The 22,756-nt window shown below is 41.2% G+C and overlaps 1 protein-coding gene across 2 annotated transcripts in view; it reads left to right on the top strand.

The window, feature by feature from the left end:
* LOC123633112 (prolyl endopeptidase) overlaps positions 1–21,625 on the top strand; it is a 136,632-nt gene extending 115,007 nt beyond the window's left edge. For both annotated transcript variants that reach the window (XM_045544099.1, XM_045544100.1), the window contains 5 exons: positions 7,497–7,633; positions 10,623–10,717; positions 13,452–13,583; positions 16,657–16,813; positions 20,049–21,625. In XM_045544099.1, the coding sequence (XP_045400055.1) occupies positions 7,497–7,633; positions 10,623–10,717; positions 13,452–13,583; positions 16,657–16,813; positions 20,049–20,343 (816 nt within the window). In that variant the 3' untranslated portion in view covers positions 20,344–21,625. The remainder of the gene's footprint in view (positions 1–7,496; positions 7,634–10,622; positions 10,718–13,451; positions 13,584–16,656; positions 16,814–20,048) is intronic.
* The last annotated feature ends 1,131 nt before the right edge of the window (positions 21,626–22,756 follow it).

The following is a 22,756-nucleotide window of genomic DNA, read 5'->3' as shown; positions in this document are numbered from 1 at the left end:
AAATAAAAAAGAACCAGAGAAATATTCCATCCAGGAAGCCAGGAAGCCAAAGAAGCAATTGCCACCATATAGGGATTGAGAAGGATGAGGCCTGGAAAGAAACCAATTCAAAAATGGCACTTCTGAACAGTGAGGGAAAGAATAAGAACAGATTCTTTATTAAATGGTATGTAATAGTTGGCCATTTGGGGAAAAGTAGTTAGACCCCAGACCATATGTAAAAATAAAATAATATGAACATGGGTAAAGAACGAAAAAGTACATGTTAGGTACAATGGATACTGTTTGGACAATGGGTACACTAAAATCCCAGACTTCACCACTACAGAATATATCAATGTACCAAAAAAATTTGTAAAAAATTTAAAAAAGAAAAGGCAAGTGTAAGCATACAAATACATATATGAATGTAAAACTTCAAGATGAAAAATATAGACAAATTTTTATAACTTGAGGAAGAGAGTCCTTTCTATATAAGATAGGACACTAAAAGGGAAGACTAGATATTTGGATACATAAATATTAGCAACTACTTGTAGCTCAAGATACCACAAAGAAAGTTAAAACACAGGTGGTGTACTGGGAGGAAATATAAACAAAGCATGACAGAAAATAGGTTACCCTTAATGTAAGATGAGTTTCTGTAAACCAATCAGAAAGGGAACATAACACAATAAAAAAGCAGGCATATTTTTTTTTCCGAGGACAAAGTATAAAATGACTAATAAATAGATGAAAATGTTTGCAAATAAAAAAACAAAGCAATAATGAAATGGCAGTGTTTTCCTGTTAGACTAGCAAAAATTAAAATTCATTTTAATGTCCACTGCTATTGAGAAATAGACACTTACATAAACATTGTCATTATTAGAAGCTTAAGGTGATAAGCTCTTTTTGGAGAATTATTTGTTAAAATCTATTGAATTTTTAAATGCACGTACACTTTGACCTAGCATTCCCATGTCTAAGATTATATCCTACAGAAATCATAGCATGAGTATACCAGATTTACCTAAAAGGGATTTATTCCATCATTGATAACAGAAAAATAACAAATAGTCTAAATACGTGTCAGTGAGCAGTGGTTAGATAGATGTATGTACATCCATGCAATGAAATACTAGGCAGCCATTGTTTTAATGTGTTATGTCTGGGTGTTTTACCCTGTGAAGAATTCCGTGGTATCTTACTAAGTGGGGGGGGAGGGAGTAAGGTGTAGCCCAGTATTAGCCTGAGCCTGTATATCAATATATAATAATAATAGTGGAGATTTAGCTATAGGGCAGACAGGGCCATATAGAAGGTTTTGTTTTGTTTTATTGCACAGGACAGAAGAAATTTGAGTCTGTTATGCCAAACAAAGGGAGAAATGCAAAAACAAAATGTTGCGAGAATTAGAAGCGTGCAGTAGTGGTGGAGGCAGTAAGGAATGGAACAAGGCTGGGCGATCCTTCTTTCTCTGGAGTTGCGAGGTTGAATGACATGGGCAGAAGGTTTTTCCAGAACTCCAGGCAGATGGGCTCTAGGAAGCTTAGGCAAAGCCACGTGCAAAGAGTAGGGGATGCAAATGAGTGGTGTTGGGGGTGGAAGAAAATAGAAAACATTGGAAACAGCTACTCTGGAATTGATTTAGAGAGGAAACAGATATAAAGAAGATTTAGGAAAGATGTAGGAAGGAAAAGACAAGGAGGTCTTGTCGTTTGTCGGGGGTGGAGGGGAGATATAAGTTCAGAGCCAAGCTGAGTTCAAGTGTTACTAATTTGTAATGAAGTGAGTTGGCAATTCCCGAGTGTCCAGCAGCTCAGGGTAGGAGAAGGAATCCAGTGGGTTAGGGTCAAAATTAGAGGAGTTCTGGCATTAGTGACATTTACAGGGCTGTGAAAGGGCCCCAGGCTGAGCAAGAGACCCAAGGGAGGCTGGCAGCCAGAGGGAATGTAAGAAACTGAATGTTGTAATAAGCGTTTCAAAAAATAAAAATGAAGGCAGATACCCCAGGAGAAAGGAAATGAAAGAGGTAGTGAAAGAACAAACTGAATCAAAAGGGGACTGTCATAGTTTCTTACAGAAGAATTTTAAACCACAAGGGCCACGGTATAGCCAAGGTGAATGGGTGTGCGTCATGCTGCTGGTCACTCTCAGTAAGCTTTACGTCCCGTGAGGACAGAGATTATGTAAGTCGTCTTCATCTTTACATCCCCAGGGCTGAGTGTGTTCCAGGCACACAGTAGACACACAGCAAACATTTGAAGGAACCAGTGGTTAGGGTGGGTCGACACCAAGGTCTTGACATTGAGACTTTCGAGCATGTGTAAGGTGAGGATGCTGGACGGGTCATCTATCCCGTTGTTAAAGTCACTGAGGGAAATCGACAGAGACATGGGTAAAGAGAAGTATAGAATCTCATATTAAAATTGTTAAGGATTGTGGGAAAATGTCTGGTTTCAGTTGATATTACTTGGTAAAGACAGAGGGAGTAATAAAAGCAAATGGTGTCACTAGTTTTTAGAGCCCAGATCCACCCACCACAGAGTATCTAGGATGTCAGCTAAATCTGCAGGTTTGGTGGCTCCACCCCAGATCCATGGAATCCAGATCTCTGGGGATGAAGCCTGAGAAACCGGATTTTTAACAGGTTCTTCACAGATGCGCAGGCCTAGCCAATAAGGTCCAAGAACCACTGGGGCAGACTCTGACGTGGAGCTTTTTGGCCAGGTGTGGGGAGCACCTGGAAGCAAGGGATTCTCTAACTTCTCCACCTAACCTACCAGATCCAGGTCAGGGGGAAAGGAAACAGCCCCAAAGTCTCTTAAAAGTTTCGAAAGAAGTGGCTTCAAGAGGAAACCAGCTTTGGTTAAGTCAGAGCAGTAGAAAGTGTATGATGGAAATGCCTGGGCTATTATTTTTAGTGACTGTTTCTAAAATGTCCACATGGATTCCTGCCATGATTACCAAAAGACTCAGGGTTCAATTTGCCCTATTATTGAAAACTCAGGTTTAGGTTTAGAATCAGTTGCCATTCCATAAATGGGAGTGGCAGAGGATACTGTTTGTGTGCACGTACACACCCATAGAGAGATTTAATAAAATATGTATATGCATTCATACATTGCATGTACAGGCAAACCTTGTTTTATTGTGCTTAGCTTTATTATGCTTTGCAAATATTGTGGTTTTTACCAATTGAAGGCCTGTGACATAGAACAAGTCTATCGGTGCCATTTTTACAACAGCATGTGCTCACTTCATGTCTCTGTCATATTTTGGTAATTCTCACAATATTCAAACTTTTTCATTATTATATCTGTTACGGAGATCTCTGATCAGTGATCTTTGATGTTACTCTTGTAATTGTTTGGGGGTGCCACTAACCATGCCCATTATAAGACAGTAAACTTAATCGATAGATGTGTTCTGACTGCTCCACTGACTGGCCTTTCCTCTGGTCTTTCTTTCCCTGAGACACAACAGTATTGAAATTGTGTCAATTAATAACCTACAATGCCGCCTAAGTGTTCAAGTGAAAGGAAGAGTCCCACGTCTCTCACTTTAAATCAAAATCTAGACATGGTTACACTTAGTGAGGAAGGCATGCCAACAGCTGAGACTGGACAAAAACCAGACCTCTGATGCCAGTTAGCCAAATTGTGAATTCACAGGAAAAGTTCTTGAAGGAAATGAAAGTGCTGCTCCAGTGAACACACAAATGATAAAGAAAGTGAAACACCCTTATTGCTGATACAGAGAAAGTTTGAGTGGTTTAGATAGAAGATCAAACCAGCTACCACATTCCCTTAAACCAAAGCCTAATCCACAGCAAGGCCCTAATTCTCTTCAGTTCTGTGAAGGCTGAGAGAGGTGCAGAAGCTGCAGAAGAAGTGTGAAGCTAGCAGAGGTTTGTTCATGAGGTTTAAAGGAAGAAGCCATCTCCATAACATCAAAGTACAAGGTGAAGCAGCAAGTGCAGGTGGAGATGCTGTAGCAAGTTATCCACAAGATCGAGCTAAGATCAGTGGTGAAGGTGGTTACACTAAACAACAAATTTCCAGTATAGATAAAACAGCCTTCTATTGGAAAAGATGCCATCCAGGACTTTCATAGCTAGAGAGGAGAAGTCAGTGCCTGGCTTCACAGATGCAAAGGACAGGCTGGCTGTCTTGCTTGGGGCTAATGCAGCTGGTGACTTTAAGTTGAAGCCAATGCTCATGTACCGTTTCAGAAATCCTAGGGCCCTTAAGAATTGTGGTAAATCTATTCTGCCTGTGTTCTATACATGGAACAACAAAGTCTGGATGACAGCACTTCTGTTTACAGCATAGTTTACTGAATATTTTAAGCCCATGGTTGAGATCAACTACTCAGAAAAAAAAAAAATATTCCTTTCAAAAGATTACTGCTTGTTGACAATACACCTAGTTACCCAAGAGCTCTGATGGAGATGTACAAGGAGGTTAATGCTGTTTTTGTGCCAGTAACACAACACCCATTCTACAGCCCATGGATCCAAGAGTAGTTTTGACTTTCAAGTCTTATTGTTTAAGAAATACATTTTGTAAAGCTACTGCTGCTATATGTAGTGATTCCACTGATGAACCTGGGCAAAGTAAATTAGAAACCTTCTGGAACATATTCACCATTCTAAATACCATTAAGAACATCCATGATTCATGGGAGGAAGTCAATGTGTCCACATTAGCAGGAGTTTGGAAGATGATTCCAACCCTCATGGATGACTTGGAGGGTTTCAAGACTTCAGTTGAAGAAAGAACTGTAGATATGATGGAAAGAGCAAGAGAACTAGAATTAGAGGTGGAGCCTCAAGATGTGGCTGAATTGCTGCAATCTCATGATCAAGCTTGAATGAATGTCAGAGTTGCTTCTTGTGAGCAACGGAAGTGGTTTCTTGAGATGGAATCTACTGCTGGTGAAGATGCTGTGAACATTGTTGAAATGACAACAAAGGATTTGGAATATTCCATAAATTTAGTTGATAAAGTAGTGGAGGGTTTGGGAGGCTTGACTCCAGTTTTGAAAAAAGTTCTGCTGTGGGTAAAATGCTATCAAACAGCACTGCATGCTACAGAGACATCTTTCATAAAAGGTAGAGTCAATCAATGTGGCAATCATATTTCAAGAAATTCGTTGTTGTATTTTAAGAAATTGCCACAGCCTCCCCGACCTTCAGCAGTCACTACCCTGATCAAGCAGTAGCCATCAACCTCAAGGCAAAATCCTCCACCAGCAAAACAATTATGACTTGCTAACAGGTCAGATAACCATTAGCAGTTTTTAGCAGTAAAGTATTTTTTAACTAAGGCATATACATTGTTATTTTAGATACAATGCTATTGCACACTTAAAAGACTATAGTATAGTATCACTGTGACTTTTATATGCATTAGGAAGCCAAAAGATTTGCATAACTCACTTTATTACAATATTTGCTTTATTGCGATGGTCTGGAACCAAACCCACAGTATCTCTGAGGTATGCCTGCATGTTTATTTCAAGACTGAAGTAGCCTTCCTGGACCCTTGCCCGCAATAAAACCGTCTTTACAGTGCCCCTTCACTTTTGGACAATGTTATTGTTACTGTTCTAATGTTAAAATACCAACTTAAATCATGGATATATTTTTGCAACTGCTGGCATAAAGGGGACTTTGTGCTTTTGGTGGTATTCTCTTAATAAAAGGATGCCTTTGTCCTGGAGCTGGATGAGAGAGTTGCATGGTGGCTCGCAGGCATTGGAAATCTTACAGGTAGTACCAAGAAAAGTGGTATCAGAGGAGGATATTGAATTGCCATGAAGCATCAAGACAGATGGGGGGTCTGAGAGTCAGTGGTAGGGAGGGGTGCGTCAGTCCAGCTGGCTGGATGAAAAGCAGGGTGCACAAGGAGGGGTCACCCTGGGAAGGGTTGAGCTAGACAGGGATTTCAGACGACGTGGGAAGTTGGGGCACAGCTGGAGGGAACACCATTTTCTGAAAAGACAATTCAGTGAAGGGGAGCATCATATTGAGCCTGTTTGCCCATTTGCTCCTTTGATGCTTTTGCCTCTGGCTATAGTGCTCTGAATTCTTTCCAACTCTTGAGTTGAAAGCTTTGTATTTTAGCTCATCAGTCTCAGCAATTCCTTGAAAGTTGTTCTCTTAGTCTGCATGAACTGGTACCCACCCACACAGTTACACTTATTAGTGGGTGCTAATTGGCACTAATACCTTTAAATAAAATTATATCCCCTCTGATAATTTTGAACATTGCAGCATATTTGCCATGATTCCTAAACTGCCAAATTTACATATATCTCTCAGTCTTTCTCCCCAAAGTCAGAAACCAAAGCTTTTTATACTACTATTTCTTGGCAGGTTTCAAAATGCTACAGACTTGCAGGGTCCCATAATGCCCATCTCCAAATCTGCATCCCTGTCCACTCTCCCCTTCTGACCCCCCATTGTTTAACTCCAGGGGAATTTACAGCAACTCTCTGCAACAGAACTATTAAATACTACCCTAAAAAGCTTTGGATATAACCTGGCTCCGGGTCACACTAAGTGTAAAGGCTTACGTCTTCACATGTGTGTCAGCCAGCACATCTGAACTGGGGCACTTTCCAGGTGTCAGCTGGGGTAAAGACACCAGGTTTGCCTGAAGAGAAAGCTATTGAGAGCTTATCTGTCTGGGAGAAAGTATTACCAGCTTTGTGTGGCTTATCATGTATTCTGTGGCTTATCACTTGAACAGCACTTAATGTTCCTTTCCCCATCCTTTTTCTCTTAATCCTTTATCCAAAAAGTAATGACTATGGAAATGTTGACTATGAACTTGACCAAGGTGACCCAGATTCAGGAAGGTTTTGTGAGTATTAATTATCAATACTGGAGAAGATGGCTTTGACCAGGAGTAACAGGATTTCTGTGTTGTTCCTCATCACCTCTCTAATATGTTTTGCTGTTGCTAACATTTAATAGCTGCTCATAGAAAAATGACGTATGGAGTGTCTTAATTAGAGAGGAAGTTGAGTGTAAAATTTGTTTCCTAGAAAAGAAGCCTCCCTAGATGGAGTTGCTTGGCAGGATGGCCAAATCTGACTTTTCCAGTGCTGAGAGGGATGAGAAGGAGCAGAGAATGGAAAGCCTGTTCTCTCGGGTGCCTCGGGAAGGTGCTGAGAGGTGGAGTGATGGCTGCATTTGGGAACCAAGTACTGAGGCTGAGGGCAGATAATCGACCTGCCAAGGTCATCCAGCTAGATAGTTGCGGAGTAAGATTCCGGTTCAAGTCTCTCTCTGTTCGGACCCAGGTTCATTTCCCTGTTCCACGTCGTCTCCGCCAAAACCAAAAGGTGCTTCACCATCAAATAGCCCTTTAGAGGTACTAGGTTTTCACCGTGCTACTGTACATCTTCAAGAAAGTATTTACTCTTTATTTTTTCCATTTAAAAGCATGTAAGTATTCACTAAGTAATGGTAAATCTAAGTGTTCGGCTTTCTTTTGTTCTAGATTTTCTACCCTAGCAAGGATGGTACAAAGATTCCAATGTTCATCGTACATAAAAAAGGCATAAAATTGGATGGTTCTCATCCTGCTTTCTTGTATGGCTACGGTGGCTTCAACATATCTATCACACCCAACTACAGGTAAGCATGGAACACTCTTGGAATGTAGGAATGTGTTTGATCTTCTCTACTAGTGGGAAGAAACCAGAGAGTGGTCTACTGAATCATGTGTTTTCTGATACATGTAACTATGTATTTCTTATTTGTTGTTTTTGTAGAGGGACAGGATTATGTGTTAACTACCTGAATTTTTTGTCAGAATTATAGGATCATCACAAGCTAATCTTGGAGAAAATGTCCTCAGTGGAATAGGTTGAGAACTAGATGTTGAGGCTGTAGCTGCCTGGCTACAGAAGATTAGTGTCAGTCGAGGTCTTGAAGAAAGGGAGCTCCTGTCTTTGTCATTTGCTGCCACCTCACTATCCTCAGTATTATCCGAGGAGTGATTTTTTTAGCTAATGATTATGATTTTCTTACCAGCACAGAGCCTTAAAATAGACTGTCTTAACATTCAGCCATAAATATATTTTCTGCATGCTCTATTCATCCTTTTTAAACTATTCTACACTCATTGTATCTGTGATTATTTCCCAGATAACTTAGGTTTAGGAAGAAAAATCTACATTTATATATTGCTGTTGTTCAGATAAATATCATCTCCCAGTTATTTGCAAATTGAATTTTAATATCCCATTCCTAGTATAAAATGGAATTTGCTTCGAGCATTTTTAATAAAAACAAGGAGTTTCCTTGTTTTTAGACCCAGGCTTATTTCACTGTTTTACCAGCAAGACTAACTTTAAGCCAACTTCTAAATAGAGCCCTATAGGGAGGCCGATTCACAGATTCATCCAGGATCTTTCCTATTTGGGAAGAGATGCATGGTCTGGTGACTACCAGGACATAAAATCAGAGTAGATTCAACCAGCCGTCCCAAAGTTGAATATAAGAAAACTGGTGCTTTGAGCGCTCACTATTTATGTTAGCTCATTATTTTAGATTTAACAAAGCATGAAATGTGGTCCCTGCCCTCAAGTGGTTTATAACCAAATTGTGGGCTACCTTGACCAGCTGGCTAAAGAGTTTGATTTTATCCTTTTGTTAATCAGAAGCTCATGAAGGCTTTGGTGTAAAACCACAACGTAGAATATTTTTAGGTCTGTGTTGGCATCATCGTGTGAGTAAATTTGAAGGGAAAGTAGTTAGAAGAGTGCTGTTAATGGTTGCTGCTCACCCATCCTTCATTGGCAGCGCCATATCCCAGGCATGACCCACAGGTGGACTTCCCATCTCTGTCCACAGTTTGCCAGCTAATGAGATTTCTTCTCCCATTAGTGTAGCTATATCTATGTGTAAAACCATACGCCATATTTATTCCTTGAGGTTACTAGTCTAAAACATGCAAGTCTCAGGTAGAGTGACCTTGGGCCCTGAAAAAATAGAAATATAAACAACAAAAATGCAAGTCAATACATATTGGTTTATTAGATTAACCTAATCCTTACAATAAAAATAAAATGTATCATTTGCTACTCTTTGTCACTGGAAGTGGTAAAATTACAGACTTAAGTTTCAGGTCACACTGATGCCTGAGTGTAGGGACAGTACACATCCTTCACCAGTGAGCAATGATGACCTGCACCTCGAACCCCGTTCCCATGGTCCCAGCATGTGGGCTGGGCTCAAGACCACACTGTCTCACAAGTGGACCTACTATAGCTAAAACCATTTGTGCAATGAGTATTTATTAAGCATGCTCTGTTGAAAATTAAGAGATGGGTCCCCAGACCATTTTCATCCTAGAACCCAGTGGATTTAATAGTAGTTTCAGGAGAGACCATCAGAGATGCATGAAAGTGTTGAAGAGAAGTCCAAGTGATGGAAAATCAGTTTGGCCCATTCAGTGTGGTTATATGGTCTGATGCATCTACACCAGCTCTTAGCTTTTCTATTCATCCTTGATTTCCGGGAAGTTAGCACCCAAACCATCTAGAGCCTCATGTTTGCAGAAGCCTCAGGTTTCCTTAGTCACTAAAAGAAAGAAGGTTAAAATTCTTAGAAATAGTTCTCAAAGCAAAATTAATTGTAACTAATAGCATGTCACTCAGCACTTTTAGGGTCACAGTGGAAAGAGGAGGAGAAAAACAAAATCTAGATTTTCCAAAGAACTTAACACCTTTTGCTAGAAGGTTTGTGCTGTAGTTCCTTCTGTCTATTTCCAGAAAATACTCTCCAGCCCTGAGGACTCTATTCTTGATCTCCTTTACTTCTCACACACTCTGTGTTGTCTGGTTTAACACCTAAATTTCTTTAGAACTGGAAAACATGTTTAAACCTAGAAAGAGCTTTCTTTTTTCCAACTTGAACAATTTGGAGAGGACTACCGGAAAAAATGCTGAATGGGGCCATTGTCTGTGTGGCTGTAAAGCCAGCACCACTCGTGCCTGGGTTGCCAGTGTTTTGTTTACCAAGATAGTTGTTTAAAAGATAGATTCAGTGTGCAGCAGGGGCTCTGGCCTTTTCTTTGTTTGCATCATGAATTGCATAGTGAAATACTTAACCAGTGTAGAAAAACGAGGCTGAGCATGGTGGCTCACACCTGTAATCCTAGCACTTTGGAAGGCCAAGGCAGGAGGATTGCTTGGGCCCTGGAGTTCCAGACCAGCCTGGAAAATGGCGAGACCCCCCTCTACAAAAAATTTAAAAACTTAGCCGGGCATTATGGCACATGCCTGTAGTCCCAGCTACTGGGGAGGCTGATGCAGGAGGATCACTTGAGCCTAGAAGTTGGAGGTTGCAGTGAGCTATGATGATGCCACTGCACTCTAGCCTGGGCAACAGAGCAAGACCCTGTCTCAAAGAAAAAGAAAAATGAGACATACTGAATGTTCATAAAAATGTGTAAGCTTTTTCACTGTAACCAAGCAATATAAAAAACATCAGGCTCTTATTTAGATAATGCTACTCATAGAATGTTCTTAGGGGATACTTCTTTTCTTTAGATGGAAGGAAATAACATGGTCCTTACTAGGCAGTTAATGGAAACTTAACTGTTTTTACTGTTTCTCAGTGTTTCCAGGCTTATTTTTGTGAGACACATGGGCGGTGTCCTTGCGGTGGCCAACATCAGAGGGGGTGGCGAGTACGGAGAGACGTGGCATAAAGGTGAGGTTTTCCTCCTGCAGAAACACACGTCTGACACGGTCAAAGCCGAGGCTGTGCTGATCCTTCCTGTTTGAATGAGCAGGGTTAGGAGCAGGGAGCATTTTGGCTAGACAAATGAATAAGGATATTTTCAAACACATTGCAGGCACCACTCCCCCTTTAAAAACTACTCTTTTCACATTCTATTATCCTTCATTGTCTGGTTATTATAATGAAGTACGTATTTTTCAGAAGCATTCCTCATAGAGCATAATCAATTTTTTTTTAACAGCTCATGGGGTGCATTTTTAATTATCACTGTCAGAAGTGAGTCTTGGGAGCTTTTTAGTATTTGTCTCCTGTTAGCCTTTTACAGTTTAGCATCACTTGGCTATCCTCAAATGGACTTCAAAGCAGGTCACTTCCTCTTGAGAGAAAAGAGCAATCTCAGAGCTTTGTGTTCCCAGTGTGGGCATCCTCCTAGCATCGCTGCGTGACCCTGTCAGGTGTAGGTTTTAGACCCAAGAACACAGTCATTTTTCTTTTCTGGTTTTATTCAGTCCCTATTCTCTGGCTTTCTGAAGCATCTATTCTAATTGATTGACTAGTGCTCAACTTCATACCCTAGATGGTCACACTTTTTTTGAAATGATCACCTTTATTTTAAAGCCCTTTCCCTCCCATTTCTTTCTACATGGAGTACCCCCTTGCCCAGGCTTTGTGTATCTAGCATTGAATTCATAGACTAAGCAGTGCTCTGAAGAGGGTGTTCTTCACTTGCCCTGGTCCTGTGTCCTTGAGGATGTGGGAAAGCACCTGAACCTCCGCCAGCTCCCTGTGTCCCCCCTCCCATCATCAGGCGTCATTTTTGACAAGACCTTCTGGGGCGCGGCAGCCACCAGTGCTGGGGGTTGTTCATTGGCTGCTGAGGCTGATTTTCTGTATCAAATCAAATCAGCAAAGATGAGGGCACACCTGTAAAGAGATTTTCAAAGTACCTGTTAGGTATCAAGGTGTAGGAAAGGCCTAGGCGACCTAACCCCAGGGCATCGGGCATGCACCCCAAGGTCTGACCCCAGACTGTTCAAAGTGCACCTTAGCAAGAGTGAGTGTTCCTGGCCTGCCTGCCATCGGGGGCTTCTTGTCAGGTGTCATCCCTAGAAACTGTTGTCATTGTATTTGAAATTGCATAGAATTCATTGTATAATTTTGACCTGATACTAGTTTAATTACACTGAAATCATACTATGAAACCATGGTATTAAAAGATGACTGATAAAAGAATAAAATTTCTGCATATCTCATGTTTGATTTATATCCCAAATTCATAAGCCAAGTCTCAACCACTTGACTCACCTAATTTCCTATTCAGATTACAAGCAGCTTATATACTCAGACACGTGCCCACGTGCACTGACCTCTGATCCTGCGGCCCTCTCCTCACAGAACTAGATTCTTTGCCATGAAACCCTTCTGGTGATTAGGCACCCACCATGCTCTGATAGGGAAGAGTGACTTTGGTACCAGTCTGCTGTCTTTTTCTCATCTTTTTATTAATTATAGAACCAACTTATTGTTCAGAGCCTTGTTCAGGCTTGTTGGAGCGTAACTAAGGCTAACAGGTGACTGACTTATGTTTAGACTGAGTAATAAACTTTCTCAAAATTTAGGCCATGAGAGGACCAGAAATGGACCTTTTCCAGTAATAGCCTAGAATATGGAATACTGATAAATCTGAATTCTATTATGTTAATTGAGTTTAAAATTTAATGCTCTTTAAAAATATAGTCATATACCCAAAATAATATTATTCCTGGAAATTAAGTAATCCTAGCTATTCTAATTCACAGATAATTTCTTATTAACATCTTAACAACATTTGTTTTGATATGAAAAAATTTTTTCAGTAGCACTGCTTTATCTTTAATTGAATTTCTGCAGAAGTGGTTAATCTCAAATATCTAATTAGATCTGTGTCTGCTCTTTGTTCATTTCAGAGGCAGTTATTTAAGGCATCTGTTCCTTTGAGGACTTGCTTTTGGCCTTTACTCCTAGACATTCCAAGGCCCTGCAAATCTCTCTCTCTTCAAGAAATTTCTTTGGTTTAGTACATTGGAATGATTTACAGATGGTAAAGCCCAGATTCTCCAGGGAGACATTTGAGATCTTTCATTCAAGAATTGAGAAAGCTGGTGTGGTGCTCTTCTGCTAGGGCACTACCTCACCACCCAGTTCCTACTGATTCTCTAAGTTAGTAACCCAGGGCAATGCTGGGGAGCTTATTCCTCTCCCTCACTTGCCCATTTCAGACTCCTGCAGAGACGCAGGGCGGGCAGTGCGCCCCTGCAGGGCCAATCCATCTTCACAGGGAGCAGGAGCGCCGGCTCGTGCTTCATTTTTTAAGTGCAGCTTCCCAAAATACAGGTTCCTTTTGATAGTGTGCTTTCATCATCACAATTTCTCATGTAACAGATCATCTGTTTCCCTTGGGGCATTTCCCATTGGAGTTCGAGGAGCTTTTAGAAAAATACAAATCCAGCGTATGGATTAGTAATTGTGCTACCGATGATAGATTTCCACAGTGCATAATAGAATTGACACTGAGGCATTTCTTTAAATGTAGCATTAGCCCATTGTTTTTAAGTGGTTTAAGTTAATCAGTAGTTGAAACTATGCCCTAACGTCATTTGAATTCCTTTTAGGTTAAACTTACTTATGTTTTGTTTTGTTGATTTTTCACTTTGGCACATTGTAGGTGGTATCTTGGCCAACAAACAGAACTGCTTTGATGACTTCCAGTGTGCTGCTGAATACCTGATCAAGGAAGGCTACACATCTCCCAAGAGGCTGACTATTAACGGAGGTTCAAACGGGGGCCTCTTAGTAGGTAAGAACTGGATTTTATTCATTGTACTTACTAGTTAAGACTCTTGGGCTTTCAGGCATGCTGTCTGTAGGCAGCTGTTGATTTACTTTGTGGATGGGAGCAGTGGCACAAAGAGCAAAACCCATTTGTATTTGGGCATCTGAAAAATGACATCATCATACTGCCTCAACGCTTGATAGCATGAAAAGTGTCTCACCCCCCCTGCACTGTGGGCTGCACTGAGATCCTCCCCACCACAGACTGGATCCACAGACTCCTAGGGTTCAGCTAGCACAGGGCAGAGCCTGGCAACCCCTCTGATTATATCCGTCAGAACTCGTATGATGTGATCCTAGCTAAACATTTGTTGGGTGCCGCTAAATGCTGTGGGTACAGAGAGAGAAGTCATGAAAGAAAATGAGGTACAGGCCAGGTGCGGTGGCTCACGCCTGTAATCCTAGCACTCTGGGAGGCCGAGGCGGGTGGATCGCTCGAGGTCAGGAGTTCGAGACCAGCCTGAGCAAGAACAAGACCCCATCTCTACTAAAAATAGAAATAAATTATCTGGCCAACTAAAATATATATAGAAAAAATTAGCTGGGCATGGTGGTGCATGCCTGTAGTCCCAGCTACTTGGGAGGCTGAGGCAGTAGGATCGCTTAAGCCCAGGAGTTTGAGGTTGCTGTGAGCAAGGCTGACGCCCCGGCACTCACTCTAGCCAGGGCAACAAAGTGACACTCTGTCTCAAAAAAAAAAAAAAAAAAAAAAGAAAATGAGGTACACACAAAGATGGACCCATAGTCTAAGCATAAGGAAATAGTTGACAGTAGTAGTTCCCACTTGCTAAGTACCTTGGGTCCCAGGCCCAGTGCTTAGAACTTGATGTGCACTCAGCCTTACAAGCTGGCTCCTTCTACCATCCCCACTGCACAGAGGATGACTCTGGGGCACTGAGAGTAGCTTGCCCAGTGTCACACAGCTGGCAGATGGTGATGCTGGGGTTGCAGCACTGTGATTTTGGATTCTGTTCTTATATAGGTGGCACTGCCTCTAAGTAACTGTTCCTAATTTTTGATAGTTAATGAAATGTTACTTTGGGTTTTTTCCTCCCAAAAGCACTTAATATTATAATAAGCATTTAGAGTGAGCCTGAACTTTGCTTGCTGGGTCCTACGTCCAATGTCATTAGGATGTGAGGGGCCGTTGTACGTGTGTAGAATAGCACACATAGACTCAACTTAAACACACGTGACATCTTGCAGGATGTGTGGGGTGGATCCCCTGGGGGCAGCACAGTCATCTATTTGTCATTGTCTTTGAAGCATGCTGAGGCATGTCAAACCTGAAATCCTATCTTTACTCTTTATCCCCAACAGAATATTGCCTAAAAATATTTTTTTTCCCATGGAGGTAAAATAGAGATGTCCAAAATAATTCATTTAAATTCAGGAAGGTATTGACAAAATTCTTAAAAAATTTGATCTATTCATTCAACAACTATTTTTTGAACACCAAGAAGTTCTGGGCATTTTTCCAGATAGTTGGCCTATCTATGTTAGTAAATAAAACAGACAACATCTCTACTTTGTGGAGCTTTCGTTCTAGTTGGAGAAGGCAGATGACAGGCCAGCATGGGCTTGGGGCACTCAGGAGCGAGGAGGCCCACAGCTGTGGTGGGGCAGAGTGAGTGAGGCGGGTATCGGGAGATGGGCAAGATCGGCAGGGGAGGCAAACCCAGGTAGGACTTCACAGCCAGTCTAGAGGACTTGCTTCACTCTGTGTGAAATGATAAGCTTTTGGGGAGTTTTGAGCAGAAAAGTGTTTTAATTTGACATCTCTCTTAACAGGGTCACACTGGCTGTCGTGTCTGAGTAGATAGGAGTGGGGAGGCAAGGGCAGGAACACAGGGGACCAGCTAGTAGGCATCTGGTCCTGGCGAGAGAGCAGTGGCTTGGACCTAGGATGGGGCAGTGGAAATGGTGAGAAGGGGTCAGATTCTGGATATATTTTGAATTTGACCCAACTGAATTTATATATGGATTATATATAAGACAGGGAAGAACTAAAGGTGAATCCAAGACTTAATGGGAAAGGACATTGAAAATACCATGTCATTTCATAATGGGAGAATTACATTATAATTTGCTGGTTCACCTGATAACATCTTTTTGGAGTTTTATAGTTAGGAACTGGCTTATGCCTGTTGATAAACCAGGTGCCTTAAGAAACCCGCAGTGTTGGAGTTTCCCCGTCAAGACGCTGGGATATTTATTTTAGAATTACAGATTCCGGAATCCCACCTTCCCACACCCGAGTAGGAGAGTCAGGGACTCCAAAGGTAGAGCCCAATATTATTAATAAGCACTGAAATCAAAATTGGGAGTAGGAACTATGAGTTTTGGCAGAGGCAGGAAATGTCAGGATCTCTTGACTAACTCCTACTCATGCCAACTTTGAAGTTACTTGCTCCCTGTCTGCTGTGTACTGGGTTAGGCACCCCAACACCCCACTTCGGTAGCATCTGAACTTTCTCAACAACCGTGATTGCCACACTGTATTTTAATTGCTTGTTCACCGCTTTATCTTTTTCCCCCCTAAATTTAGTTTTGTTCACTGATACATCCCCAGGCCTGGTGCCAGGCACATGGCAAATATTCAATAAATATTTTTTGAATAATCAAACATATTTTATGTATATATATACACACACACACACACACACATATATATATATACAGGACAAGAAGATGCACCAGTGTTGGCTGGAGTCCTCAGCTGTTCTTTCAGGCCCTATTCTGTCTTGGGCTGGTTCTAAGACGCTGAACAACCTCCCTTATCACTGTAAAAGCAAGTAGGGGTAGGACGGGGAGACACAGGTTTTCCAAAAAGGCCTCGAGCTTATCAAGTAACACTCCCCCATTGAGAGTTCTGTTACTGACGAGAATACCCCTCAGCCATACTGGAAGAGGTAGGAAGCTCTTGGGTGGTTGTGCTCTAAGAATAAAGGCAACCAGGGTTCTGGAAGCATCGAAGTGTTGCTGTGTAGATGCTCAATGACAGACAGCCTTCCTTTTCTTTCTACCCTGGCTTTTAGCTGCATGTGCAAATCAGCGTCCTGACCTCTTTGGTTGTGTTATTGCCCAAGTTGGAGTAATGGACATGCTGAAGTTCCATAAATATACCATCGGCCATGCCTGGACCACCGATTACGGGTGCTCGGACAACAAACAACACTTTGAATGGCTTGTCAAGTAAGTTTTTAATTTATATTGACATGTACATGTTAATGATTCAATATCATACTATTGAACAGTTATTCAACAGGATTGGTGTTTAATGCTTTGTCCCTTTCCATGTCTTGTATTTGTATAATGTCCTGCAAGACTAGGAGAAGAGATGGGAGTACCTACCTGTCTTTCTTGTTTTAATCTGGTCTTTAACAGAAACAATTTACAAAGATGTGATAGGCAGAACCAAGATTCATCCCAATCTAATCACATAAACCATGAAAGGCCAAGCACATTCTCTGGCTGGAGTCAGGGATGCAGCAGGAAGGGAGACCTCTAGAACCTGCGAAAACCCCCAGCCAACAAACGGGGACCTCAGTCCTACAGCCACATGAAACTGAATTCTGCCAACAATGTGAATGCAGATGTAAATTTTTTCCAGGGTTTCCCAATAAGAGCCCAGCTAGCCAACACCTTGATTTTTGGCCTTGAGAGGCCCAAGAACAGAGAACCCGGCCAAGCCAAACCCAGGCTGATGACTTTTAGAGAACTATGAGATAAGAAGCCTATGCTATTTTAAGCTGCTAAATTTGTGGCTGTTTGTTTCTGCAGTAATCAAAAACTAATACAAAAAGGTATTATTATACCTTATTAATATATGGGATTGCCATTTCTAAATCAAGAAATAAGGAAATTTTTAAAAAATATATGCAAGTACAATTAAAGTGCACATGCTTGAAACAAGTTGCATTATTGAAACATTGCACAGCATCCTGTCAGGTGTGGGGACCAGATGTCAGGTCTCTGTCCCCTGGTTCTTGGTTCCCAGTACTGAAGAATGGTTACTGGTACTGAGTCAACAGAGCAAATGAGCAGACCAAGCAGGAAGTGCCAAAGTTTATTAAAGCATAGTACATTCTGGAGAAGGAAGGGGTCAACCCCTGCAAGGGGAGGAGACTATGAGTTTAACAAGATTTCTCTCCTTTATGCTGATTCTCTATGTTAAGTGGGGGCAAAATATTCATGATTTTTTTCTTGGAAAAATGATGAATCCTCCCCTTTTCTATCCTTGTATGGCAATTTCCGAGGGTTGTCATGGTCTATGGCACAGGTAGGTGTGATTTAATGAGCGTAGGTCACTTACCTTACTTGTACGCATGCTCCAAAGACCCTGTTTTGTGGCCTTGTTCATATAACTTTCTACCTCTTCTGGTTGGTCAGTCCTTGGAGACCCCGTCTGATCACTTTGTTCCCTGAGTAGACAAAACATCTCCTAGTGCCATCTATTTCTCAATGGAAACCCCCTAGACAGAGCATCTTGTGTTCCCCTTCCTCCTTGTCCCCACCTAACATCCCCTCATTTGCATCCCTCAACCACTTTGGCAATGACAGTGAGTGGCAGACATTTAAATCCTCTTCTTGGCGCTTCACTCTCATCACTTCCCCCATGTAAGGGTTTTGGGAGTAGGAACGGCCCTCGGACCAGCACAAGAAGCCTGTTTCCGCTGTTCCCATCCTCTCAGTAAACTACAAATTTTTATAAAAGTAACTAATTTCTCAAGTCTTTTTCTTTCATTTTATTTGCTTTTTATGGCTAGCTAGCTCTATACTTTGAAATGCAATTAAAATGAATTTTTTTAATTGAATACTTTCAAACTACTAAATTCTGTTCTCTAAAGGGAAAAAAGTTCACTCTGAAAGCTATTACTTTTAAATGCTCAAATAGCCTCGTTGACACATACTGGTAAAAGCTATGTATTTGAAGAAGCTATAGTCCAAGTTAACTTAGAGAAAATATGTGCCTAGGGAAATAAGTCCTATTTAAACTCATTTGAAAATACCGAGTTAGTTGTATATAGGGGGCAACAAAATATTAGATGAAACCTAATATATTATTTCCAAAATCAATTCAAAAGCAAAAAAAAAAAAAGTTCTAAATATTTTTCTCTGATATTCCTCCATCAGTTTTCAAATCTTGCTGTCACAGGGCTATGTTCTTTATACCTGCTGCTAGCAAAACGAGCGTGGAGCTCAGGCCACACGTTAACCAGAAAGGGCCTTGCAGGGAGCTCCTCAGCCCAGCCCCACGCATGTCCCACGGAGCACCATCTAGATTAAAAGGTGTTCCCCCAAAACAGAGCTAGATTTCCAAGTTTGGGAATGGCTGGGATAAATAATGTATAAATGTTGCTTGTGAATCTCCAAGGGGGAATATTGTCAATGGGCAGGGTCTTCCAAACATGTTTCCCCGTAGGACTAACCCCTATTCAGAGAACTGGGGTTGGTCAAAAACCACTCTGAACTGAGATCAGAACACAGATCCATTCTCATTCCCATCTTATCTACTGAGAAATAAACAAAGCCCCAGAATATTTTAGCCTGGACTTGGTGAACAGAATTTTTACTATTTTCATTATCTACCTTTTTGAAAATAAAACACTACTAAAACAGTTGATGATTATATTCATTGATATTGAACACTTTGAAAAACATGAGACCCACATTGGAAAAATGTAAAGAAAAAATATCCTGGTATTTCTCTCACTTAACTATTATAAATCACTATTTCATTCAACATTACTTTTATTCTTAAAACACTTAACTTACCCTAGAAACATGCCATGTACTACAGAAAGTGCCTCCTCCACTTTCTCCATTGGCCAAAAGCAGTTTCTTCCCGCTGCTCTGAGAGCCGCAGGAGGGCTCAGCAGCCCATCCCAGTTCCTGGGTTTACAGAGGATGGACGTGCGTGCTTCCTAAGATTGCAAAACTGAGCCTGCAATAAAGGCTTTGTAGATATTAAAGGGGCAGAAAGCTGCTGTACACTATAGATTTCAAGTTCTTCAACAAGAGGCTTGCACTTAATTACATCCACACTCAGTGGCTTACAAAAATAATCGTTAGTCCACTGTGTAGCAGTGCAAAAGTCTAGAGAATATCCAGCTCAAGACAGTAAGTGTGCATATAGTTCGAGTGATTTCAACAACCTGTGAGTTTGTTTCTCACATAGTCTTCCAAAGTTGGAACCAAATAGCACAGCTCACCAGTTCCTAGGAGCCCTTGCCAGTCACGACCTGAGTGGCCATGCAGGCATAGTCTGGGGTGGTCACTCACGTGCCACTTAGCTGCAGTGCTCATTGCTCTGCACTCTTAATAGCACTCTTCTAACTACATAGGCCCCCGCCACACCGGTTCCCTCATCTTACCAAACAACTCTGCTTTTGCTATCAAGCCTCACAAACGCACCTCTGCCTTTCAGATATTCTCCGTTGCACAACGTGAAGTTACCGGAGGCTGATGACATCCAGTACCCATCCATGCTGCTCCTCACTGCTGACCACGATGACCGTGTGGTCCCGCTTCACTCGCTGAAGTTCATTGCCACTCTTCAGTACATCGTGGGCCGCAGCAGGAAGCAAAACAACCCCCTGCTCATCCATGTGGACACCAAGGCGGGCCACGGGGCAGGGAAGCCCACAGCCAAAGTGATAGAAGAAGTCTCAGACATGTTTGCATTCATAGCACGGTGCCTGAACATCGACTGGATTCAGTAAAGGGAGCTTCCCGCTCCCTCCTGACAACTACAGAAAACCTCAAGGGCTTTTCACACCATGCAAACCGAGAAACCACTGGACGTGATGCTTCCCCGCAGGAACACTGTTCCTGCACTCACAGACCACAGCTGATCAGAACTGCCGTGGGAATTTTATCTTTTTTAGGCTTTTCCTTTTTAGCAAGCCCTTGGTGTTTCTTTTTCCACCTTTCCAGGCACATTTTTAAAAAAAAAAAAAAAAGCATGTTTGGATAAATAACTAAATGGCAGCAAACATGTTGTGAATATTAGATTACTGAATTAAGGGTTGTAGTCAGGCATACTTCATATAGAGCACCTCAATGAAATTTGCTTCTATAACCAATAACGTATATCTTTAAATAAATGTGAGACATGTTCTCATGGAAAAGACTTCTTTGCAACAATAATAAATGTTATTTAAGGATGGGAGCCTTTATTTCCAGTTTCTTGGTGCTGAGGAGCAACTCCAGAAGTGCGGTTTTCTATAGGAATAAAGCATTTCAGCTTTCTGCAAAAAGTTCCCAAACAGTTAAATCATAGAATGTTAGCACTGAAAAGAATTTGCGTTCATCTATTCCAGCTCCCTTGTCTATCAGTGAGGAAACTATTAGAGGTGGCTCACTGTCTTTAATATTAACCACTCAGTCAGGTGATAATCTGATCTGAGGCTTGTTTTGGATGCCTATTAAAATTCAGTGGATTGGAAAATTCAGATTATTCACCTATTTGTGTATTGGTTTTGGTTACCTGGAAATCAGAGTTCCTTGGATATGAAGCTAAGAGACCACATAAGTAAATTATCCAAACAGATGCATTTATCCAAGCTTATCTTACAGTCAGAAATTTCAGCATTTCCCAAGCTTTTTCTCCCTATTGACCACTCCTCCTGCAAATAGAAATAGGCATACTTAAAAAAAAAAAAAGAAAAAATGGTTTTGGTTTGTCCCTCCTCTCCCCAAGAATCTTTAAGAAGATACATCATTCCTCAAACATTTGTCCATAAAATTTTTTTCAAGGTATATGTTTTAATATCTTATCAAACAGTGTTCCTTTGGGTATCAGTTTGGGAAATGCTGATCTAATTTTTTTAAGACTTTTATCTTGTTTTATCAGATTGATGAAAATATCTATTTTGTTTAAAGTATCTTAACCTTGCATAAAATAGCTTAAAAGATTACTTTATGGCCGGGTGAAGTCTGAGAGGCCAAGGCAAGAGGATTGCTTGAGGCTAGGAGTTCAAGACCAGCCTGAGCAAGAGTGAGACCCTATCTCTACAAAAAATAGAAAAATGAGCCAAGAATGATGGCATGCACCTCTAGTCCCAGCTACTGAGGAAGCTGAAGCAGGAGAATCGCTTGAGCCAGGAGTTTGAGGTTGCATTAAGCTATGATGATGCCACTGTACTCTAGCCAGGGCAACAGAGCAAGACTCTGTCTCAAAAAAAAAAAAAAAGAAAACAAAAGAAAAATTACTTCATTATTCCCATAACTTATACTTTTCCACGAAGCCTATTTCCAAATCATATACGTACATGTTTTCTTTAAGAGCTTTCTCTCTTTCTCTACTTTTCAAGTTGTGGTCGATAATTAGACTCACCATTTTCTATCAAGCAGTTACTACATCCCAAGCACAAATGAAAGGTGGCTACATGGTTTGATTTTTCTCTTCTAGAATGTTTTCTATTACTGCTTAAATCAGTACAGTACATAATACAGCTGTCATTGAACATACGATTCACTGTAACCCCCCTGGCGACAAAGTGTGCCACTAGCTAGCAGCGCACGGAGAATGTCATCATCACCGTCTACTCAGAGAGACACTAACGCTAATTACAGTGCTACTGTTGGCCAGCAGGGCGGGAAAAACATAAAATACATTTGCACAGTTAAGCCAAAGGCAGCCTCTTTCCTAGACCAGCGGGGTCGTGTGAAGTGCAGATAGCTGAGTTGTACCCTATAAGTCTGGAGCATTTTCAGGCTTGCACAGAATCCAACCATGCTTTCCTACTGAGGTCTCCTACTCCACAGCAGAAAGTTTAGCATACAGGATCTGAGCTTCAGAAGAAGTCACTCAGGCCTGGGTTCAAATCTCAATTCTCATTTAATAACTGGTGATGACAAGGAATAAACAAAGTAATACATTATAAGCACCTTGCGTGTAATTGGCCTCCAATTATGAGTTCTCTTTTTCAACCTAATTTTCATATCTAGATTTTAGTGGGACAGCTGATCTCACAAACTGAAGGTATTATTATATATTTTTTAAGGCTTTAAATGGTAGAAGTAAAACTTGAGACTGGGCTCATTCCCAGAACTCTCAGGGAGTCTTCTCTATTCAATGCCCACCTTAGTGTCCTGTGTTCTGCTGTTTGGTCTATTTTTGTTATTTTTATG

The sequence above is a fragment of the Lemur catta genome, chromosome 2, assembly GCF_020740605.2.
Source record: "Lemur catta isolate mLemCat1 chromosome 2, mLemCat1.pri, whole genome shotgun sequence".
Lineage (NCBI taxonomy): Eukaryota > Metazoa > Chordata > Mammalia > Primates > Lemuridae > Lemur > Lemur catta.
This window is presented reverse-complemented; position numbering and strand designations above follow the sequence as displayed.